The sequence below is a fragment of the Phalaenopsis equestris genome, unplaced genomic scaffold, assembly GCF_001263595.1.
Source record: "Phalaenopsis equestris unplaced genomic scaffold, ASM126359v1 Scaffold000428, whole genome shotgun sequence".
In the NCBI taxonomy this organism is placed as follows: Eukaryota; Viridiplantae; Streptophyta; class Magnoliopsida; order Asparagales; family Orchidaceae; genus Phalaenopsis; species Phalaenopsis equestris.
In genome coordinates, this window is record NW_018164869.1 from 71950 (window position 1) to 88338 (window position 16389).

The 16389-nt window shown below is 33.7% G+C and overlaps 1 protein-coding gene across 1 annotated transcript in view; it reads left to right on the forward strand.

The window, feature by feature from the left end:
* The window catches only part of LOC110027418 (phosphatidate phosphatase PAH2-like), a gene marked incomplete at its 5' end in the record, with an annotated part of 43361 nt that overhangs the window by 18647 nt on the left and 8325 nt on the right, over positions 1 to 16389 (forward strand). Inside the window, 5 exon segments of the mRNA XM_020728852.1 lie at positions 420 to 492; positions 1304 to 1347; positions 7795 to 7923; positions 8034 to 8132; positions 8317 to 8456. Of these exon segments, the coding sequence (XP_020584511.1) occupies positions 420 to 492; positions 1304 to 1347; positions 7795 to 7923; positions 8034 to 8132; positions 8317 to 8373 (402 nt within the window). The 3' untranslated portion in view covers positions 8374 to 8456.

Consider the following 16389-nt stretch of genomic DNA (forward strand, 5'->3'; position numbering starts at 1 on the left):
AGACATCTCTATTATTCTTTTTATGTTGTTAAGTAGGATTCATAGTCCACCTCAGTAGTGAATAAATTTGAGAAAAGTGTCAAAATGATCCCTCAACTAATGATCGCTCGACTCTTTACAGGGAATCATTTTTGTCCCAGAGTCTATAATAGGGCCAATTTAGTCCTTAGGGGGCTAAAATAGTCCATTTTTGGGCTATTTGAGCCCATACTATAAGGACTAATTTGACACTTTTATATGCTTTAAAACTAAAATGACCCCATGTAAATAGTCAAGGGACCATTTTAACCCTTTACTCGAAGGAATTTGTTCAACGTCTTTCCTTTTTACCTTTTTTTTTTCATTTTTTATAGTATGTTATACCCAGTACTATGATAGGGTATTTTACAATCCTAAAGTTCTCTACTTCTGCTTTTCAGGATGGGAAAGAGCTTCCGCATGGTCCAGTCGTCATATCCCCTGATGGTCTCTTCCCTTCACTTTATAGAGAAGGTAAATAATTTCTTCTGATCTCTCAGTTGTCGTTATCATCTATGCTATTCAGCTGTATGAGACCCTTCATGATTCATTTCTTGCTGGTAGTTTTTAGTGCTGAAAATATTTCATGCATTGCTTACTGAATTCCTGATTAAGGTTGCTCTTGTTTTTCCTGGCATCACTGTTTGGTGTCTTCTTCTTCTTTTTTTTAATGAACGTATGTTATGAAAGTTTAGTACTGCTAATAAGCTTCTTTTTTATCATTCTTGTAACACTAATAGGGGCATTATAACCAAGATTATGTTTTTTTAACTTTGAAATTTTGATCGCTGCTACCTTTGCTGAGTTTGATGTTTTTTTTTAACTAGTCATGAGAGTCAGTCTTCAAAGTATTGATCTATTTTTTACTTCGTTTTCTTTGCTGTTGTCATTGAATATGATATAAACTTTGAAGAAATGAGTTGGAAGGCTGAAGATTGCTTGCTTCAGCTCTACCACGAGATAAATATAAAATTTGTCAAATATTTATGTTGCTGTACCACACAATCGAAGAGATTTTTCTTAAAATATAGTTTTCCATCTGCTTATAGAAGAAAAACGCTTTTCGGTTATGTTTGAATTGGTAGTCCACATTACATTTTGCTCTCTCTGTTTCCCACTGGTACGTGGAAGATATATGGATGTATGGAGCTCTATTGGTAGGCATTGAACATTAAACCATTGTTTTTGTTGTTCTGTAATAGATAATGTATCTATACCAAAAGGCAAGTTTAATCTAAAACTACTTGGCTTTCTTGTAAAATAAATTTCACTTTATGGTTTGTAGTTATCCGAAGGGCTCCTCATGAGTTCAAGATTTCATGTCTTGAGGTGAGTTTACTTGTCAACTGAGTATTTTTGGTATTTGCATTTAGAAATCAAGTTACTGGTAGAAAGAAATCTGTTTCTATTATTTTCTTGAGGAAGATATCTGTATTGAATGTTTCTCTTTTACTACTTGCAAGTTCAGCGACTTTCATTATCTGACACAATTGTACTTTCTTCTTGCTCCATACCAATTTATCTAATGAAACTGATATGATAATAATTTTATAGATCTGGTGACAGCCTTAGTTGATGATCTCCTTGCTCTTTTTCTTTCTTGAATTGCTATGATTGTAGCATCTCTCTTTGAATTCTTCAACCTTTTAGATGTAAAATTTCAAAGAGAGGGAATGGGGTCGATGAATCTTTGTTGAAGTTTGAATTCGGAAAAAATTGCCTGGGGAAATAGCAAGGTAACTATTGGGGATCTCAGGATTGGGAAATTGTCCCATGAGAGAAAATCATGAGGGTTCTCAGGATTTAAGATAGTCAGAGAGAGTGAGAGAGAGCTAGAGGTGAGAGAGATATTTCAAGGATATTTTTTTTATTCAAATTTCATTTATAATGAGATAATTATTTTTATTTCAAATTCCTATTACAAGAAAATGATATGAATATGATCAGGATAATTAACGAAAATTATAGAGAAAGGAATAGTACATGAACAAGGTATGGTTGAAGTGAAAGGTTGAGCAACTAAATTCCTAGATACATGAAAACTAAGAAATGGCTCATTTGGATACTTGAAGTTTGATGATGATTTTTTTAAATTCCCATTACACCTGATATATAGAATTTACAAGTGAACTATCATTAAGGGATAAATTATATTTCATGTAAAATTTAAAATCTCATCGACAAACTTGAAAATCTCTTCACTTCAATAAAATTTTAGTTGCCCCCCCCCCCCCCCCGCACACATGCCACATGTAAAATTTTGAACCGAGGAGCTCTTGGTTGAAAAACAAGGCTCTCAATCCGTAAGCGAAGGTAACTTGCATGACTCTTAAAATTGAAGTAGCCCACACAAAAGTTTGAATATTTATGTCTTATGAAATATATTCTCGATCTGCTAAATGAGTCATGTATGGTGGGGTGCAAGCTCTCAAAATTTTCAGTCGACAATTACCACAAACTTACAAAGATAGAAGAGAGTGAGGCCATTAGCTGTCAATGACTACTTAGGAAGCTTATCTACCCTACCCACACAAGGCCAAATATAGCCTATGATGCGAGTGTTTTAAGTCATTTCATATATAATCCTAGAGAAACACATCTGTAAGCAGCATACAAAACTCTTCAAAACCTCAAAGTAACATTAAGAAAATGAATCTTATTCAAAAGAAAGTGATTTAGTTTAGAGGCATATACTAATACTTATCGGATTTGATTTACTGCAGGTTATCATACATTCTTCGGTGAGATTCTAATCTCTTGCAGAAAGTATAACCAACCAGTAGTCCATAGATCTAGCATTGGAGCCAAATTTCGGGCAATGAACCAAGGGACTGCGAACTATTATGGATCAAAATCATCTTGTATGACTTAGAAATAAAATATAAAGATACTATGAAGTTATACTATGACAACAAATCAAATATCAGTATTGCACACAATCTAGTGCAACATTATCAAACCAAACAAATAAAAATTGATGGACACTTAAGTAAAAAATAGAAAGTAGATTAATATGTATCACATATACTCAAACACACAAAAAGTTTGCTGACATCTTAGCCAAATTACTATCGAGAGCTCCACATTCTTGAATATCATCTCCAAATTAGGCATAAAAAATATCTACTCTAGCTTCAGATGTATTGGAATAAATAATGGCCAACTTGGTGATATGTAGAATTGCAGAGTTGGCTGCCCTTCTTACCATCCTTAATTGGTAATCCATGGGGCCCAATGGGCGGAAATTTCTTTCATACCTAGTAAAATAACTGTGTACAAGTTGTAAAATAACTTCCTTTGTATCTATTGTAATTAGTAGTTTTCATTTATAAAAACTATCAATTGTAATTTAGAATTTGACCGTATAAATAGAGGGGCAAGACCCTTTTAAAATATACTCAAAATTCAAGTTATGTCTCCTTCAATTTTTTTATTGATTATTATAAACTTAAAACAATTAATGTGAACCCATACCTATTAATATTCATGTATTCAAAATCTTCATTGTCATAATTTTTTATAAAAAAACTCATCAAAGGGTTTAGTGCTGTGATGGTTTCAATTATCAATTGTTTTAATAAAGAAGTATTTAAATGAATTGTCTCTTGCTTGCGCTTTTACTAAGTTTATTGAAAGACTTATAACCACATATACACTTAATTTACTTGAGCAAACATAAATAATTAACAAATAACACAAGAAAATATTATAGAAACTTTTTTCTTATATAATCATAAGACTTCTCCTCAAAAAGAAAAAAAGTAGGATAAAGCTGATTGTTATTTAAGCAGAGAAATTTAAAGGTTCTTGATAATAAAGAAATATAGAAGCAAATGCATGAGGATTGGTTGATATCTTCGACCCATCATATAGATAATTACAATTTCTTAAGTTAAAACTAAGCGATTAAAATAGAGAAGCATTTAAGGTTATATGATTACTTAAAACTGTGGAGATTAAAGGCAATTTTCTAAACAATAATAAGATCAATTATATTTCATGGATACAAGTTTTTGGGATGCAAAAGAATTGTAACAACCAAGTTAATCTTTGTAAAAATGATAATTATAGATGAATGTATAGTAAAATTAAGAAGGATAAAAGTGTGTAACTAGTCTATTGAGAAAAATACTTAGGAGATTGATAGCTTTAGTTTTAAATATTGGTATTCAAGTTGGAGTCTCACTAGAAATAATGTTGGTGTAATTATACATAAGAGTTTGAAAAATAATGTTGTTAAAATTAATAGAATTGGGGATAGAATTATAGCCTTAAAGATTGTTATTGATAGTAAGTTTTTTAATGTTATAAGTGCTTATGCTCCTCAAGTTGGTTTAGATATAAGTTCAAAAGAAAAAAATTGGAATGACATAGAAGAAATAATATAAATGGTACCTCTTGAAGAAAGAATTTTTATTGATGGAAATTTAAATTGACATATTGGTAGAGTGGTATAAGATTATAGAATATTCATGGTGGCTATGGTTTTGGAGTGATTAATGAAGAATGTAGAACCATATTAGATTTTGTTTTAGCTTATGATTTTGTTATTATAAATACTTTATTTAAGAAAAGAGATAAACATATTATTACTTATATGAATGAATTTAATTGAATGAATTTAATAAAACAATTTAATAAAACATAAATTGATTATTTTCTTGTGAGAAAAAGAGATTATCGAGAATGTAAAGACTATAAGGTGATTCCAAGTGAAAGCTTAAGTACTCAACATCGATTATTTATTCTGAATTTTAAGTTGAAGAGAGATAAAAAATACTAAGCATTATCATAGAATTAGATGGAAGTACCTAAATGACACAAATAAATTTTTTTTTTTATGAGTAAATTTCAAAATTTCAACATTTCAGATATTCATGAAAAAGCTAATTTTATGTGGGATAAAATAATGAGCACTATTAAACAAGTGGCGAAAGATAAACTAAGAGAATTGAAAAGAAAAAAAAATGGAAATAAAAATAGTTGGTGGAGTAATAATGTGCAATAAAGGATATAATATAAGAAGCTGTGTTATAAAAATTGATTTATATATTAAAAATTAGAGAACTAAGAAAAATATAAGGTGGCTTGTAGATAGTCTAAGAGAACAATTTGTGACGCTAAGAATTTTGCTTTTAGTGAACTTTATAATAAACTAGATACCGAAGAGAGTGAAAAATATATGTATAAACAACCAAATAAAGAGAAAAGAAAATTAAAGATTAATTAATTTAAAGTGTATTAAGGATGAAAATAGAAAGTGTTTTTCTTAGATGAAGATATTCAACATAGGTGGGTGAGCTATTTTAATATATTTTCAATGAAGTTTTTGAAATACGATCGATTTCAATGATTTTAATGTCGTTAATAATAATAAATTTTTTTTTTATCGTCGCATTAGTATAAAGGAAGTTGAGAAAGATTTCAAGAAAACCAAAGGTGAAAAATCAGTAAGACATGATGATATCCCTATTGAAGTGTGGAAATATCTAGGAGATTTGAGAGTTTCTTGGCTTACTAAACTCTTTAATATTATTTTAAAAACTAAAAAGATGCCTGATGGGTGGAGGAAGAATATTTTGATTCCCATGTTTGAGAATAAAGGGGATGCGTAAAAGTGTGTAAATTATAAAGGAATTAAATTAATGTGTCATACATTAAAATAATGGGAGAGGGTAATTGAACATTGGTTAAGACACGGTACAAAGATTTCTCATAATCGGTTTGGATTTATGCTGGCCAAGTCTACTATGGAAGTTATACATTTATTGAGAGGTTTGATGGAGAAGTACAGAGAGAGTAAGGAGGTTCTATATATGATTTTAATTGATTTAGAAAAAGCTTACTATCAAGTTCCAAGAGAAGTTCTAGAAAAGAAAGTTGTGGATATAACTTATATTTAGATCATTAAAGATTTGTATATTAGAGCTGTTACTTGTGTTTTATCGGAAGGAGGATTGACTAAGTATTTTTCTATTTCAGTTGGATTACATCAGGGGTCAGCCTTAAGCCCATATCTTTTTGCTTTAGTTATGGATGCGCTTACTGGACATGTATAGGAGGATGTACCTTGATTTGTCCTTTTCACTGATGATATCCTTCTTGTGGATAAGGCTAGAGAAGGAGTTAAAGAAAAAACTTGAATTATGAAGGTCTACATTGGAGTCTAAAGGCCTTCGTTTGAGTAGATCTAAAACTAAATATATGATTTTAGTTTTTAGTAGTAGTAGCTCTAGTGACAGAGTTGTAACTATGGGTGATCAAATGATTAAAATGTCCAAATATTTTAAATATCTTGGGTCTATTGTTCAAAGTGATGGTAGATGGGATGTTAGTAGTAAAATTCAGGTTGGTTGGTTGAAGGGGAGGAATGCATCATGCTTATTGTGTGATAGAAAAGTACCACTTAGACTTAAAAGGAAAAATTTATAAGATGATGGTGAGACCTGCAATGCTTTATGACCTAGAATGTTGGCCTTTAAAAGAGAAGCATAAAACAAAGTTAGGTGTTGCTGAGATGAGAATGCTTAGGTGGATGAGTGGCTTGACACTTAGAGAAAAAATGCAAAACGAATCTATTTATGAAGGGATAGTGTAGCTCTAGTTGCAGATAAGAGTAGAGAGAATCATTTTAAGATGATTTGGTCACACTAAACGTCGACCATCTGATGGTCCGGTTAGAAGAGTAGATGCTTATATTCAACTTATGTAAAGAAAGAGGTAGACCTAAAAAGATGGGCATGTTGTATAAAAAATGATCTCAATCTATTAGAATCAAATGAAAGTATGACACTCAATAGGACACAATGGAAAAAAAGAATTCATGTAGCCAATCCCACTTAGTGGGATAAAGGCTTGTTATTGTTGTTGTTGTAGTCTATTGAGAGAGTGGGTGTAGCATTTGTTGTAAAGGGATTTGAAAATAAACATGGATGATTTTGACTGCTTGGGGGCTTATAATGGAGATCTGAAGACACAGGAAAGAGAAGGAATAGGATAAAGACTACTTGCCAATAAATTAACAAAAAAAAAAGAACTCAAGTAAGCTGGAGTTAAGATTGTATCAGCAAACCAGGGAATGAAGCAGGTTGTTTGAAAGTTGACCCAAAATTTGTTAGGCTATGGCCAACGATGTTGGTGATTACTTAGTATGGAATAAACCTCTTATCTAATCACATTTTCTTACATCTGATTGGATTCATCCGTAAAAAGGAATAAATAACTTTTCAAGCTTCTTAATTTGATGGTTTAGTTGAATGTCTCTAAAGTTGATCTATAATAAAAATTTCTTCATGAGCCCCTAAGTTAATGATTTAGTTATTTAGTTATGAGGAACTCCATCTATTTTAATAATGAGGTAGCTTCGGTAGTTTAATGTGTGTTGTTGCGACTCAATTTTTTCCATCATTTGATCATGTTTTACTAAACTCTTTACAGAGGAAAAGTGTCAAATTGATCCCCTAATTCTTTCGAGGGACACATTTCAGAGTTTATAATAGTGTCAATTTAGTCCTTAGATTCTTTTAATATAGGTTGAAATAGTGCCCTCGGTGAGGTCTGTTTTTGCCCCCACTATAACAGTCTAAGGACTATTCTAATATTTCTATAAACTTTGGGACTAAAATGATCTCATTTAAATAGTCAAGGGACTATTCTGTTACTTTGCTCCGTTCTTACATATTCTATCGACTTATTCGTAAATTACTCTCTTATCTTTCTGCATTGATTGAAATTCTAAGGAGGAAGTTGCTTGAACAGCTATTCTATATGTTTCAGGCTATCAAGGCATTATTTCCGATAGACTGCAACCCCTTCTATGCTGGTTTTGGAAATAGAGACACTGACGAGTTTAGCTATCTGAAAGTTGGAATTCCTCGGGGAAAGATTTTCATCATTAATCCTAAGGTGAGTTTTTCCATGTTCCGACTCTGAATTTCACCAAATGCAACACCAAACAATCTATGTTTGTAAAATCAACCTCATTCCACACCCGTTTCCCTTTTTCGGATGGCCAGGGTGAAGTTGCAGTGAATCGCAGAGTTGACACAAAATCATATACTTCACTTCATGCTCTTGTAAATGACATGTTTCCGCCTATGTCCTCAAGGGAACAGGTGAAACTTATAACCTATATTATGGGCAACCAGATTGTCCTTTTCTTTTAAAAGAGCTTACTTTCACAAGCTTTCCTTAAATAAATGTTTAGGGTGGTTGATAGCTATCCTTACAGTATAAAACTTTCAAAAGTTTTCTTTTTAAATAAAATATAAAATTTGTCTCGTATGAACCTTTGTTTAGGAGGATTTTAATTCGTGGAACTTCTGGAAATTGCCTCTCCCGGAGATTGCTATTTGAGCTTCTGGTTAACCTGGGGACCAGTCAGAAAATGTGGAACCATTGTGATGAACATGCAAAAACACAATATGGACTTTTCCAAGGTACATTCTTCCTTTTAATATTATTTCTTTGAAGTTTGATTTTTTTTTTTTAAAATTTAAGGCTTAGCTTGGCAATCTTTTCGGCTGCTTTGAATTTTAAAAGTCTGATGTATTATAATTTCTATTTACGTGGAAAACATGTGATGAAATGGCTTTGTTGTACGTGCAGCTTCACTATGGCATCATGATCATAGATAACACGCATGCTAAGTTGCCTTTACATATTTGTGAGGGTGGCTGTGATTTTATTTCCTACCAAAAGTGTTTGCGTTGATGAAACAATACATTACCCCATAAATCCCGATTATTTGTACAGGTTTTGTGCTTCATCACCTAGGCTTTGTTTAGATTGAAGGGAAGTAGATGAAATGAATTGAAGACCCTAACTGCATGATACTACAACAGTTTGTTTCAGCTTTTCAAACCTTATTCTGTGTCCTTTCATCCAAGTTCCTAGCATTCAAGCACGGTCTTACGGCACAATACTTATGTGCTTTTTCTCACTTATTTTATCTCTAAAGGTCATGCTCTTTGAGACATATTTGTACGAAGTTTAAGAAAGAAAAATTGCGGATGATAGTTTAACGCCCTGTATTTAGGAAAAGAAAAATGAATGAACCAATATCAGTCAGGTCACTAGTTTAAAAGGAGACTGAGGGCAACATAACTTGTGTGAGCTGAGTAGAAAATCATGCAAGTGAGAGAAGGGGGCGTTGAAGGGGGGCGACTCACCTCGTGCAAAACCAAAAGCAAGAAGGGGGAGATGAGCATGATAAGTTCAACGATAGAAGGCAAGCCGGAGGGCTGTACTCGCCTTAGGGTGGCTGGGAAAACACAAGCAAGGCGATGGAATTGAAGAATAGTTAATGTGAGGAGCGGAAGGGTGAACTCGTGTGAATAGCAAGGAGTGAGCTCATGTGCCTACATAGGTGAGCAAGCTCGAGTAGACTGCAAACTCAAGCAGATCATTAGGTGAGTTTGTGTGCCAGGGGTGACGACAAAAGGGAAGGTGATTGTCAGGGGCGGAACCAACCTATGATTTGAGGGTGGGCAAATTTATTATATAATAATACAAATAAAATAATATTAAAAAATAAAATGAATAATTTATAATTCAAAAACATCTTAGATTTCATTGACACTTACGTAGAGGCGAAACCTGTATTTCTCCTTCATATTAGATTTTTAATATAGTTTGCATTGCCATAAACAAAATGATTTTTTTTGTTTGAAAATGTTAAGCACACGTACTTAGTTAATTAAAGTGTATGTCTTATGCGATTTATTTTACAATGTATTACCATCTAGCAACAATCTCACAAATCAAATTTATAAAATGATAATGACACTCTTGACCTTGTTTTTTCCACATACAATTCCTAGACTCATCTATGTGCCTCGTATGACAGTCATTTTTTGATCTTGATCATTATCGGCCTTGATAGCCATCAATGAAAGTCCAATCTATACGTTATTTGTGCGATCACACGTGAGTGTAGGTCCAGTCACCCTACGTCTCCTTGATTTATCTTTTAGCTTAGAATTTTATTCCACAGGTTGCATTATATTTTTCATCATGTTTGGAGATGCATGCATTGAGCATGAGTTGCCACATAGTATTTGGGTAATGCCTTTTATTAGGAGAGTGGTGGGGTTGTAGACGAACTGAGCATTTGAGAAGCTACTCTTTGCTCGGATCGGCTCGGCTCTATGTCGGTCGCCAAATTAGAAATTGTTCGTTGTCGGAATGGATATCCCGATGCCCGGTTTTAATTTAATTTATATATATATAATTTGGGAAAAGTATCATTTTTAAATTTTAAAAATATAAGACTGAATCGATCTCGTATCCTCAGTAGTTTAAATAAACGAGTATAACAGCGCAAGCAATGCATCTATCCCGAGGGTTAGGCACACTATTTACTGATGAGGTTCGATTAAATAAACTAAAGAATTTATGACATCCGTTTAAATCTGCGAAAAATCATTTTTTTATGTTAACTGACATGTTCTCCTATTTAATACGAAAAATTAAATAAAGTTTATATTAAACTGTATTCTTGAATGTTTCTTATAAGAGCAAACCCTTATAGTTAATTACATCTTAGATAATCTAAGTCACCTAAAAAAACTCTCGATAAAATTCATGGGACATTGTCTTCAAAGAGTTCAAAGGATAGGACTTTTCAACAGATCGGACAAAGAAGATGTGAAAGGGGAATGTCTCAAATTTGAGACATTTTGTTTTGGAATCTAAAGGAAGAAGAACTAGGGGATCTCATAGATCCTGAGGAGAACCTCGGTGACTTCTCAAACTATCATACTATTTAGTTTCAATTTCGAAAAAGAAAATTATTCAAATGTTTCATCTTGCCTTTTATTAGGCAAGACTTACATTTTTGCGAGACGGTCGCACAAATAGCCTAGAAGATATGAGGATTTAGGTCGTGACGATCGAGAACCTTGGAATCCTAAACGAGTTAGGGCTTAAGATTGCACAACATAGTTGTGCAAATGCCTAAAGAAAGAGTTGAGGATTTATGTCGCATTAGGCGGACAACCTCAGAGTCCTATTACTTTTTATTTAATTCTAAGGAGAAGATATACTGTTGTAGATCCTCATGCTGTCGCAGATTGCTGCCCACAGCTAGCTCCAAGCTTCTCGGCGAAGTAGCAGTCCTAAAGTCTAAGTCTTAAAATGTTAAATGACAAGTTTAAGTTCAATTATTATGGGGGGGTTAAAGTTGATTAGAGCGACACCGGCTAGGATCCCACAGTTCCCTCATTCCGACACTACTATTTTCTTCGTATTCACTTAGTCCCAAATGAATTTACTAAACTCAACTCAATAAGTTCCATACATGTATTTAAACTGTGGGAAATCTCGTTAGCTACCGTAGGTTATCTCCTCCGAGAGATTCCCGATCATCCGATAAAGACGTTTTAATTTAGTTGCAATTTTTGTTTTGTTATTTTGTTTGTGATTAAATTTTGAGTTGTCTTATATTTTGATTGTTGTGGCGGTAGATTTTATATTGTTTTGGATTTCTTAATTTTAGTTTTGGTTTCAGTTTTATGGCTATCATAAAATTTACAGTTTTGACATGCAGGGTAACCTTGTTCTTTAACATGCAAGTTTATAAGCAGGAAACAAGAGGTATAGAAAGGTAAATAAAACTAAATTGCAATGTAATAACTTAAAAGTGTACCTGTCGATTCTTCCTGTTCCTCTACCTGAAAGATTAGTACTTGCAATGCATATATATATGCAGAGAGTACATGTTTGAAGTGTGTCTACCAGACCCTATGTCATACCTTGGTGTGTCCAATTTGTTCATCTCTGGGGATAATTCCATTAAACAAATCATAATATGTCCAAGTGTCCATCAAGATTTCCAAAAAGATTCCATTTGGATCATGAAAAGGTCCTGGGTAATACCCTAGATATTTCACAGTCCCTTGAATCATTTCGAGTTCATTTTGGTTTTTTTATGTTGCTATGTGGTTCACCCAATTCATACCCTTATGTTCAATGAATCTTGATGTTTTGATTATCCCTTTAAGTGGGGTAATTATCATTTGATGCATCACTTACGAATTACACAGGTAAAGGCCCTTAGGGGCAATCTGGATTAATTAAGAAACTTAGTCTGTTTGATTTTTAAAGATGGACTTGTAGTGTTTTTAAAAAAAATGCTTCAAATTAATTATAGGTCATTTTCTAAACCTCATTAGACAAAATTTTGATTAAGCCTAATTCACTACTAAGCCCTTAAAATCAGTTAGATTTGTAATTTTTTAGAAATTTTTTTAAATATTTATACTCTTAATCCATATCAGGAATCATAAATTACTTTAAACTGCTAATTGGGGTTTTAAATTAGTGGGTTATGATCTTCCAAAATCAAACTCCCAACCTTAAGATCTCCTTATTTACTTATTCTCCGAATTTCATCAATATGAGAATTTACAAATTTATTTTTGATGAGACCAAAGTGAGATTGGTTGCTACCATTTATCTTTTTTATATTTCAATCATCTAGACATGTCAATTAAGATCATTTATTACTCATTTACCCTTTGGTTAGGTCTAAATATTACTTAAGACTTAAATTCCAAAATTATCATTTTGCCCTTAAGACCTTAACATCTCATAATTCATTAAACTAAACTCAAATGACTTTAAAACTTTATGCTACCCCACTCATGAGTTAATTAAAACATCAGAGAAGAAAATGTGATTTTTGTTGAATATGTTTAATTTTATAATTATTTTAATGCAAAAATAAGGATTTTAATGAAAATTCAATAACTCAACCACAACAAAACTTCTGTCCTTAAAAAAATTACTGGAGGTTCACCTAAATCAGAGGATCATTTGGTCCAATTTTCATGATTTTTGGAGTTCTAATTTAATTATTATAATTATTTGTTTGTTTTGATTATTAATTAAATATAAAATATTATTTAAGTGGAAAATTAAATTTTATGTTTTTATTAAATCTCTCTGAGTGCAGGGAACCCAAAGAAACAAATTTCATATTTTTGTGATTTATATTTTAATTATTAAAATTATTTTTAGTGAAAAATTAAAGAAAATTCATTTTTCAAGCCTTAAAAAAAACTAATATCTTGACTTAGAAAATTATGAGAATTATTTTAATTGGTCTCATGTGATCAGGAAGTCAAATGTGACATTTTAGTATGCTTTTACAATTTTGTAACTTTTCAGATTTTTAATTATTTAAATATTTAAAAATAGCTTAAAAAATGAAAAATTTGCTTTAATTATAATTTTATTTTTCTTAGATTCCTCTGATCATAGAGAACTCCCAAAACCAATTTGGTGATTTTTTGAGTTGTATTTTAATTTTTATAATTATTTTAATGTCAAAAATGCAATTTCACTTAATTAATTCATTTTAGCGGTCAAATTAATCCCAATTGACTTGAAATTTTTATGGGGAGTTCCTCTGACATTAAATTACAGTGGAGGATGATTTTTATGTCATTTACATTTATAATTATTCCAATTTAATTTTCTTTCATTTTTAAGGGTTGGTGACAATTAGGGTATTCTTAATGAGTTAAACCAAGTTTATAGTTTTTCTAGGGTCCTCTAGTCACAGTGAACCTACTAAAACAAGTTTTGTATTTTTTTGAGTAATATTTTAATTATTATAATTATTTTACCAGAACAGACATAATATACTTAAAAAATAGAGATTTCTGTCTAGAGATATCCCCTAACATTGGAAAAATCAAGGAATGTCCCTCATGATAGAGAGAGCCAAAGCCCTAAGAATCAAGTCATGGTGAAATGTCCATGCAAATAGAGAATACAAATAAAAAAAAATACGATATTTAATTAATGAAAAATTACACATGCAGCAAAAAGACATGAAACCATTTCCACATTATTCTCCTCTATTCACTGAGCATGAGAGTTTATTTTATTATTTTTATGATTTTTTTACACAAAGATATGGATTTTCTAAGTTATGAAATTTAATTAATTAAACAAATCTCTATTTTCCTATTTAAACCACGCGGTGCCTCGCAATCCTCGGCATCTCCAAAGCCTCCACGCGTCGTCTTCTGGTTCGACGCCGCCATCTGAGTTAGCGCTGACTCGGCCCGCTGCTCACGCGCCAAGAGTCCGTTCCACGTGATCTCGTTCGTCCGCCTGATACATGCACAATCCAACGACTGCCCGGCTTTGTCCCCAACTGGTGTAACCCGTGAACCGTTCACACTAAAACCCTAAGATCTCGACATAGACTCAACAAAATCGCTTCAAGTTTGTTACTATAGACGCATCTAGCCCAAACGAACACATCCATACGGTTTATACGGTATGAAATACAATACACATGCATGGGGAATTGATTTAAGCTTGGGATGTGGGGAAGGCTCAATACCTTAGTCCAAGAGGCGTAGCCTCGATTGGAAGTGTTTGACACGTTCGTGAGGACCTCGCGAAGCTCCTTCAAGCACTAATTTGAGCTCTTGTTGGGTTCGAGTATGAACTCGACCAAACCCAATTTGGGGGGTCGATCAAAGTTTAGGCTAAGGTGGTTTGGTGATGGGGCTTTCAGTGGAGAACTTCTTCTTTGGCTCTGGGGATGGTGTGGGTGAAGTTAATTTGGATTTGGAGTTTTCAGAGGTGTCCTGTTTTGGGCTTAAACTTAGGCTGAGAAATTGGCTCTGGTCAGTGGAGGAGATGGCTGAAAAATGGTTGGGTTGAGCTCAGGAGGCCTTGGAGAAGCTCTGGGAACAATTTGACAGAGTCTCCCCAAGGAATTTGAACATCTCCTCCCTTGGCCGTGAGAGGATGAGTTTGAATAGGGGAGGCCATGGTGGCAGCCATCTGCCATGGATGGCTGCGGTGGCTGGGAGGCTGCTTAGGTGGAGGGAAGAAAGGTGAAAATGTCCAATTGGTTTGGTGCAGCTCAGCTGGACTTAATTTTGGGTCTTGACCATGTTTGACCTCTCGGGCATGGTGTTTTCTGGCAACCAAGGTGGCCGACCAGCCAAGGAGGGGTCACAATCTGGACAGGGTGGTCAGGGCTTGGGTTTGGTGCAGTCAATTTGGGGTTGCCATGTGTAAAGGTGATTAATTGAATGGAAGGGGCTTTGGGCTAGGTTGGGTCAACCATGGGTCTAGCCCCATTGGAATGGACTTGGGTGGCTTCCCATGACTGTCCAAAGTCAGGTGAGCCAGTTAAAATTGTGTGGAGAGGTCTTCATCCAAGGGATTTGGCTAAGCATGGGTTAGAGTGTGTCATTAAAATGGTTAAAACCTTTTTTAAGGGAGCTTGAGAGTGGCTCCTCCTTTTGCCACTAATCGCTTGGTGAGGTGGCAAATGCTCATATGACTCACTTATGGCTTGGGGATGGCTTCATGGTTTGTCCTTGACTTGGTCAATTTGCATGAGAAAGGATTTTGGAATTATGGGGTATTTTTGTGGAGTTTGTCATGAGGCTTCATTTGGAATAATTTTGGCATGAATTGAAAACTTAGGGAATAAAACTTAGTGAAAACTTAGGGAATGATTTTGATTAAATGGGTGACGAGGGGAAATTTATCATGTGGGCTTTTGGGTAAATTTTGGGCTTTTTGAATGACTTAAGGGCTTGGGCTTTTAAAATTGGGGGTGAATTTGGGCTTGAGTTTGGGTTAAATTGGGTTTGAATTTAATTTCAATCAGGTTTGTTCATGATTAATTTGAGTTTGAAATTGAAATTGGAGAACATTAAAGTCAATTTGGTTGACATTGGGTCTAGTTTTGGGAAATTGGGTCTTTAAGGGCAATTTGGGGCTTTTGGTCAAAATAAGTCAAGTTGGTCAAATTGGGTTCATGGGAGTGGTTCAAATTGAATTTGGGGATATTTGGGATGATTTTGGAATTTTTGGGTCATGAGGGGCATTTTGGTAATTTTGTCCAATTTTGGGGTATTTTGGTGAATTTTGATCAATTTGGGTAGTGGAGAATGATTTGAGATGATTTTGAAAAGAAATTTGAGAATTTAAAGAATTTTAGGAATTTTTGGCAAAAAAGTTGGGTTGTAGGGGTATTTTGGTAATTTGGTGGAAGTTTGGGCTAGAGTGGACAAATAAGCCAAGAAAAGTGGACAAATAAGCCATGAAGCCATGTCAAACTGATAGGAGCCATATGAGGGCTCATTTTGGATGTTCAATATGCTGGTCTTAACCCTCTTAGCCAAAGGCTAAGGGTTTGGGTCCAACCATATGAGCTTTTCGAAAGAAGTCAGGAGACTAAATCAAGTGGTTCTAGGGTTTGGGGTATGTGAAAAACTGTAGTGTGTACAAGCTAGCCTAACCAAGACTAGATCACCCAGGGTTAGTCCTAAGGCTTGACCATCCTATGGGGAACTCCTTTTGAGCTCCTCCATACTGACCCCACCTATT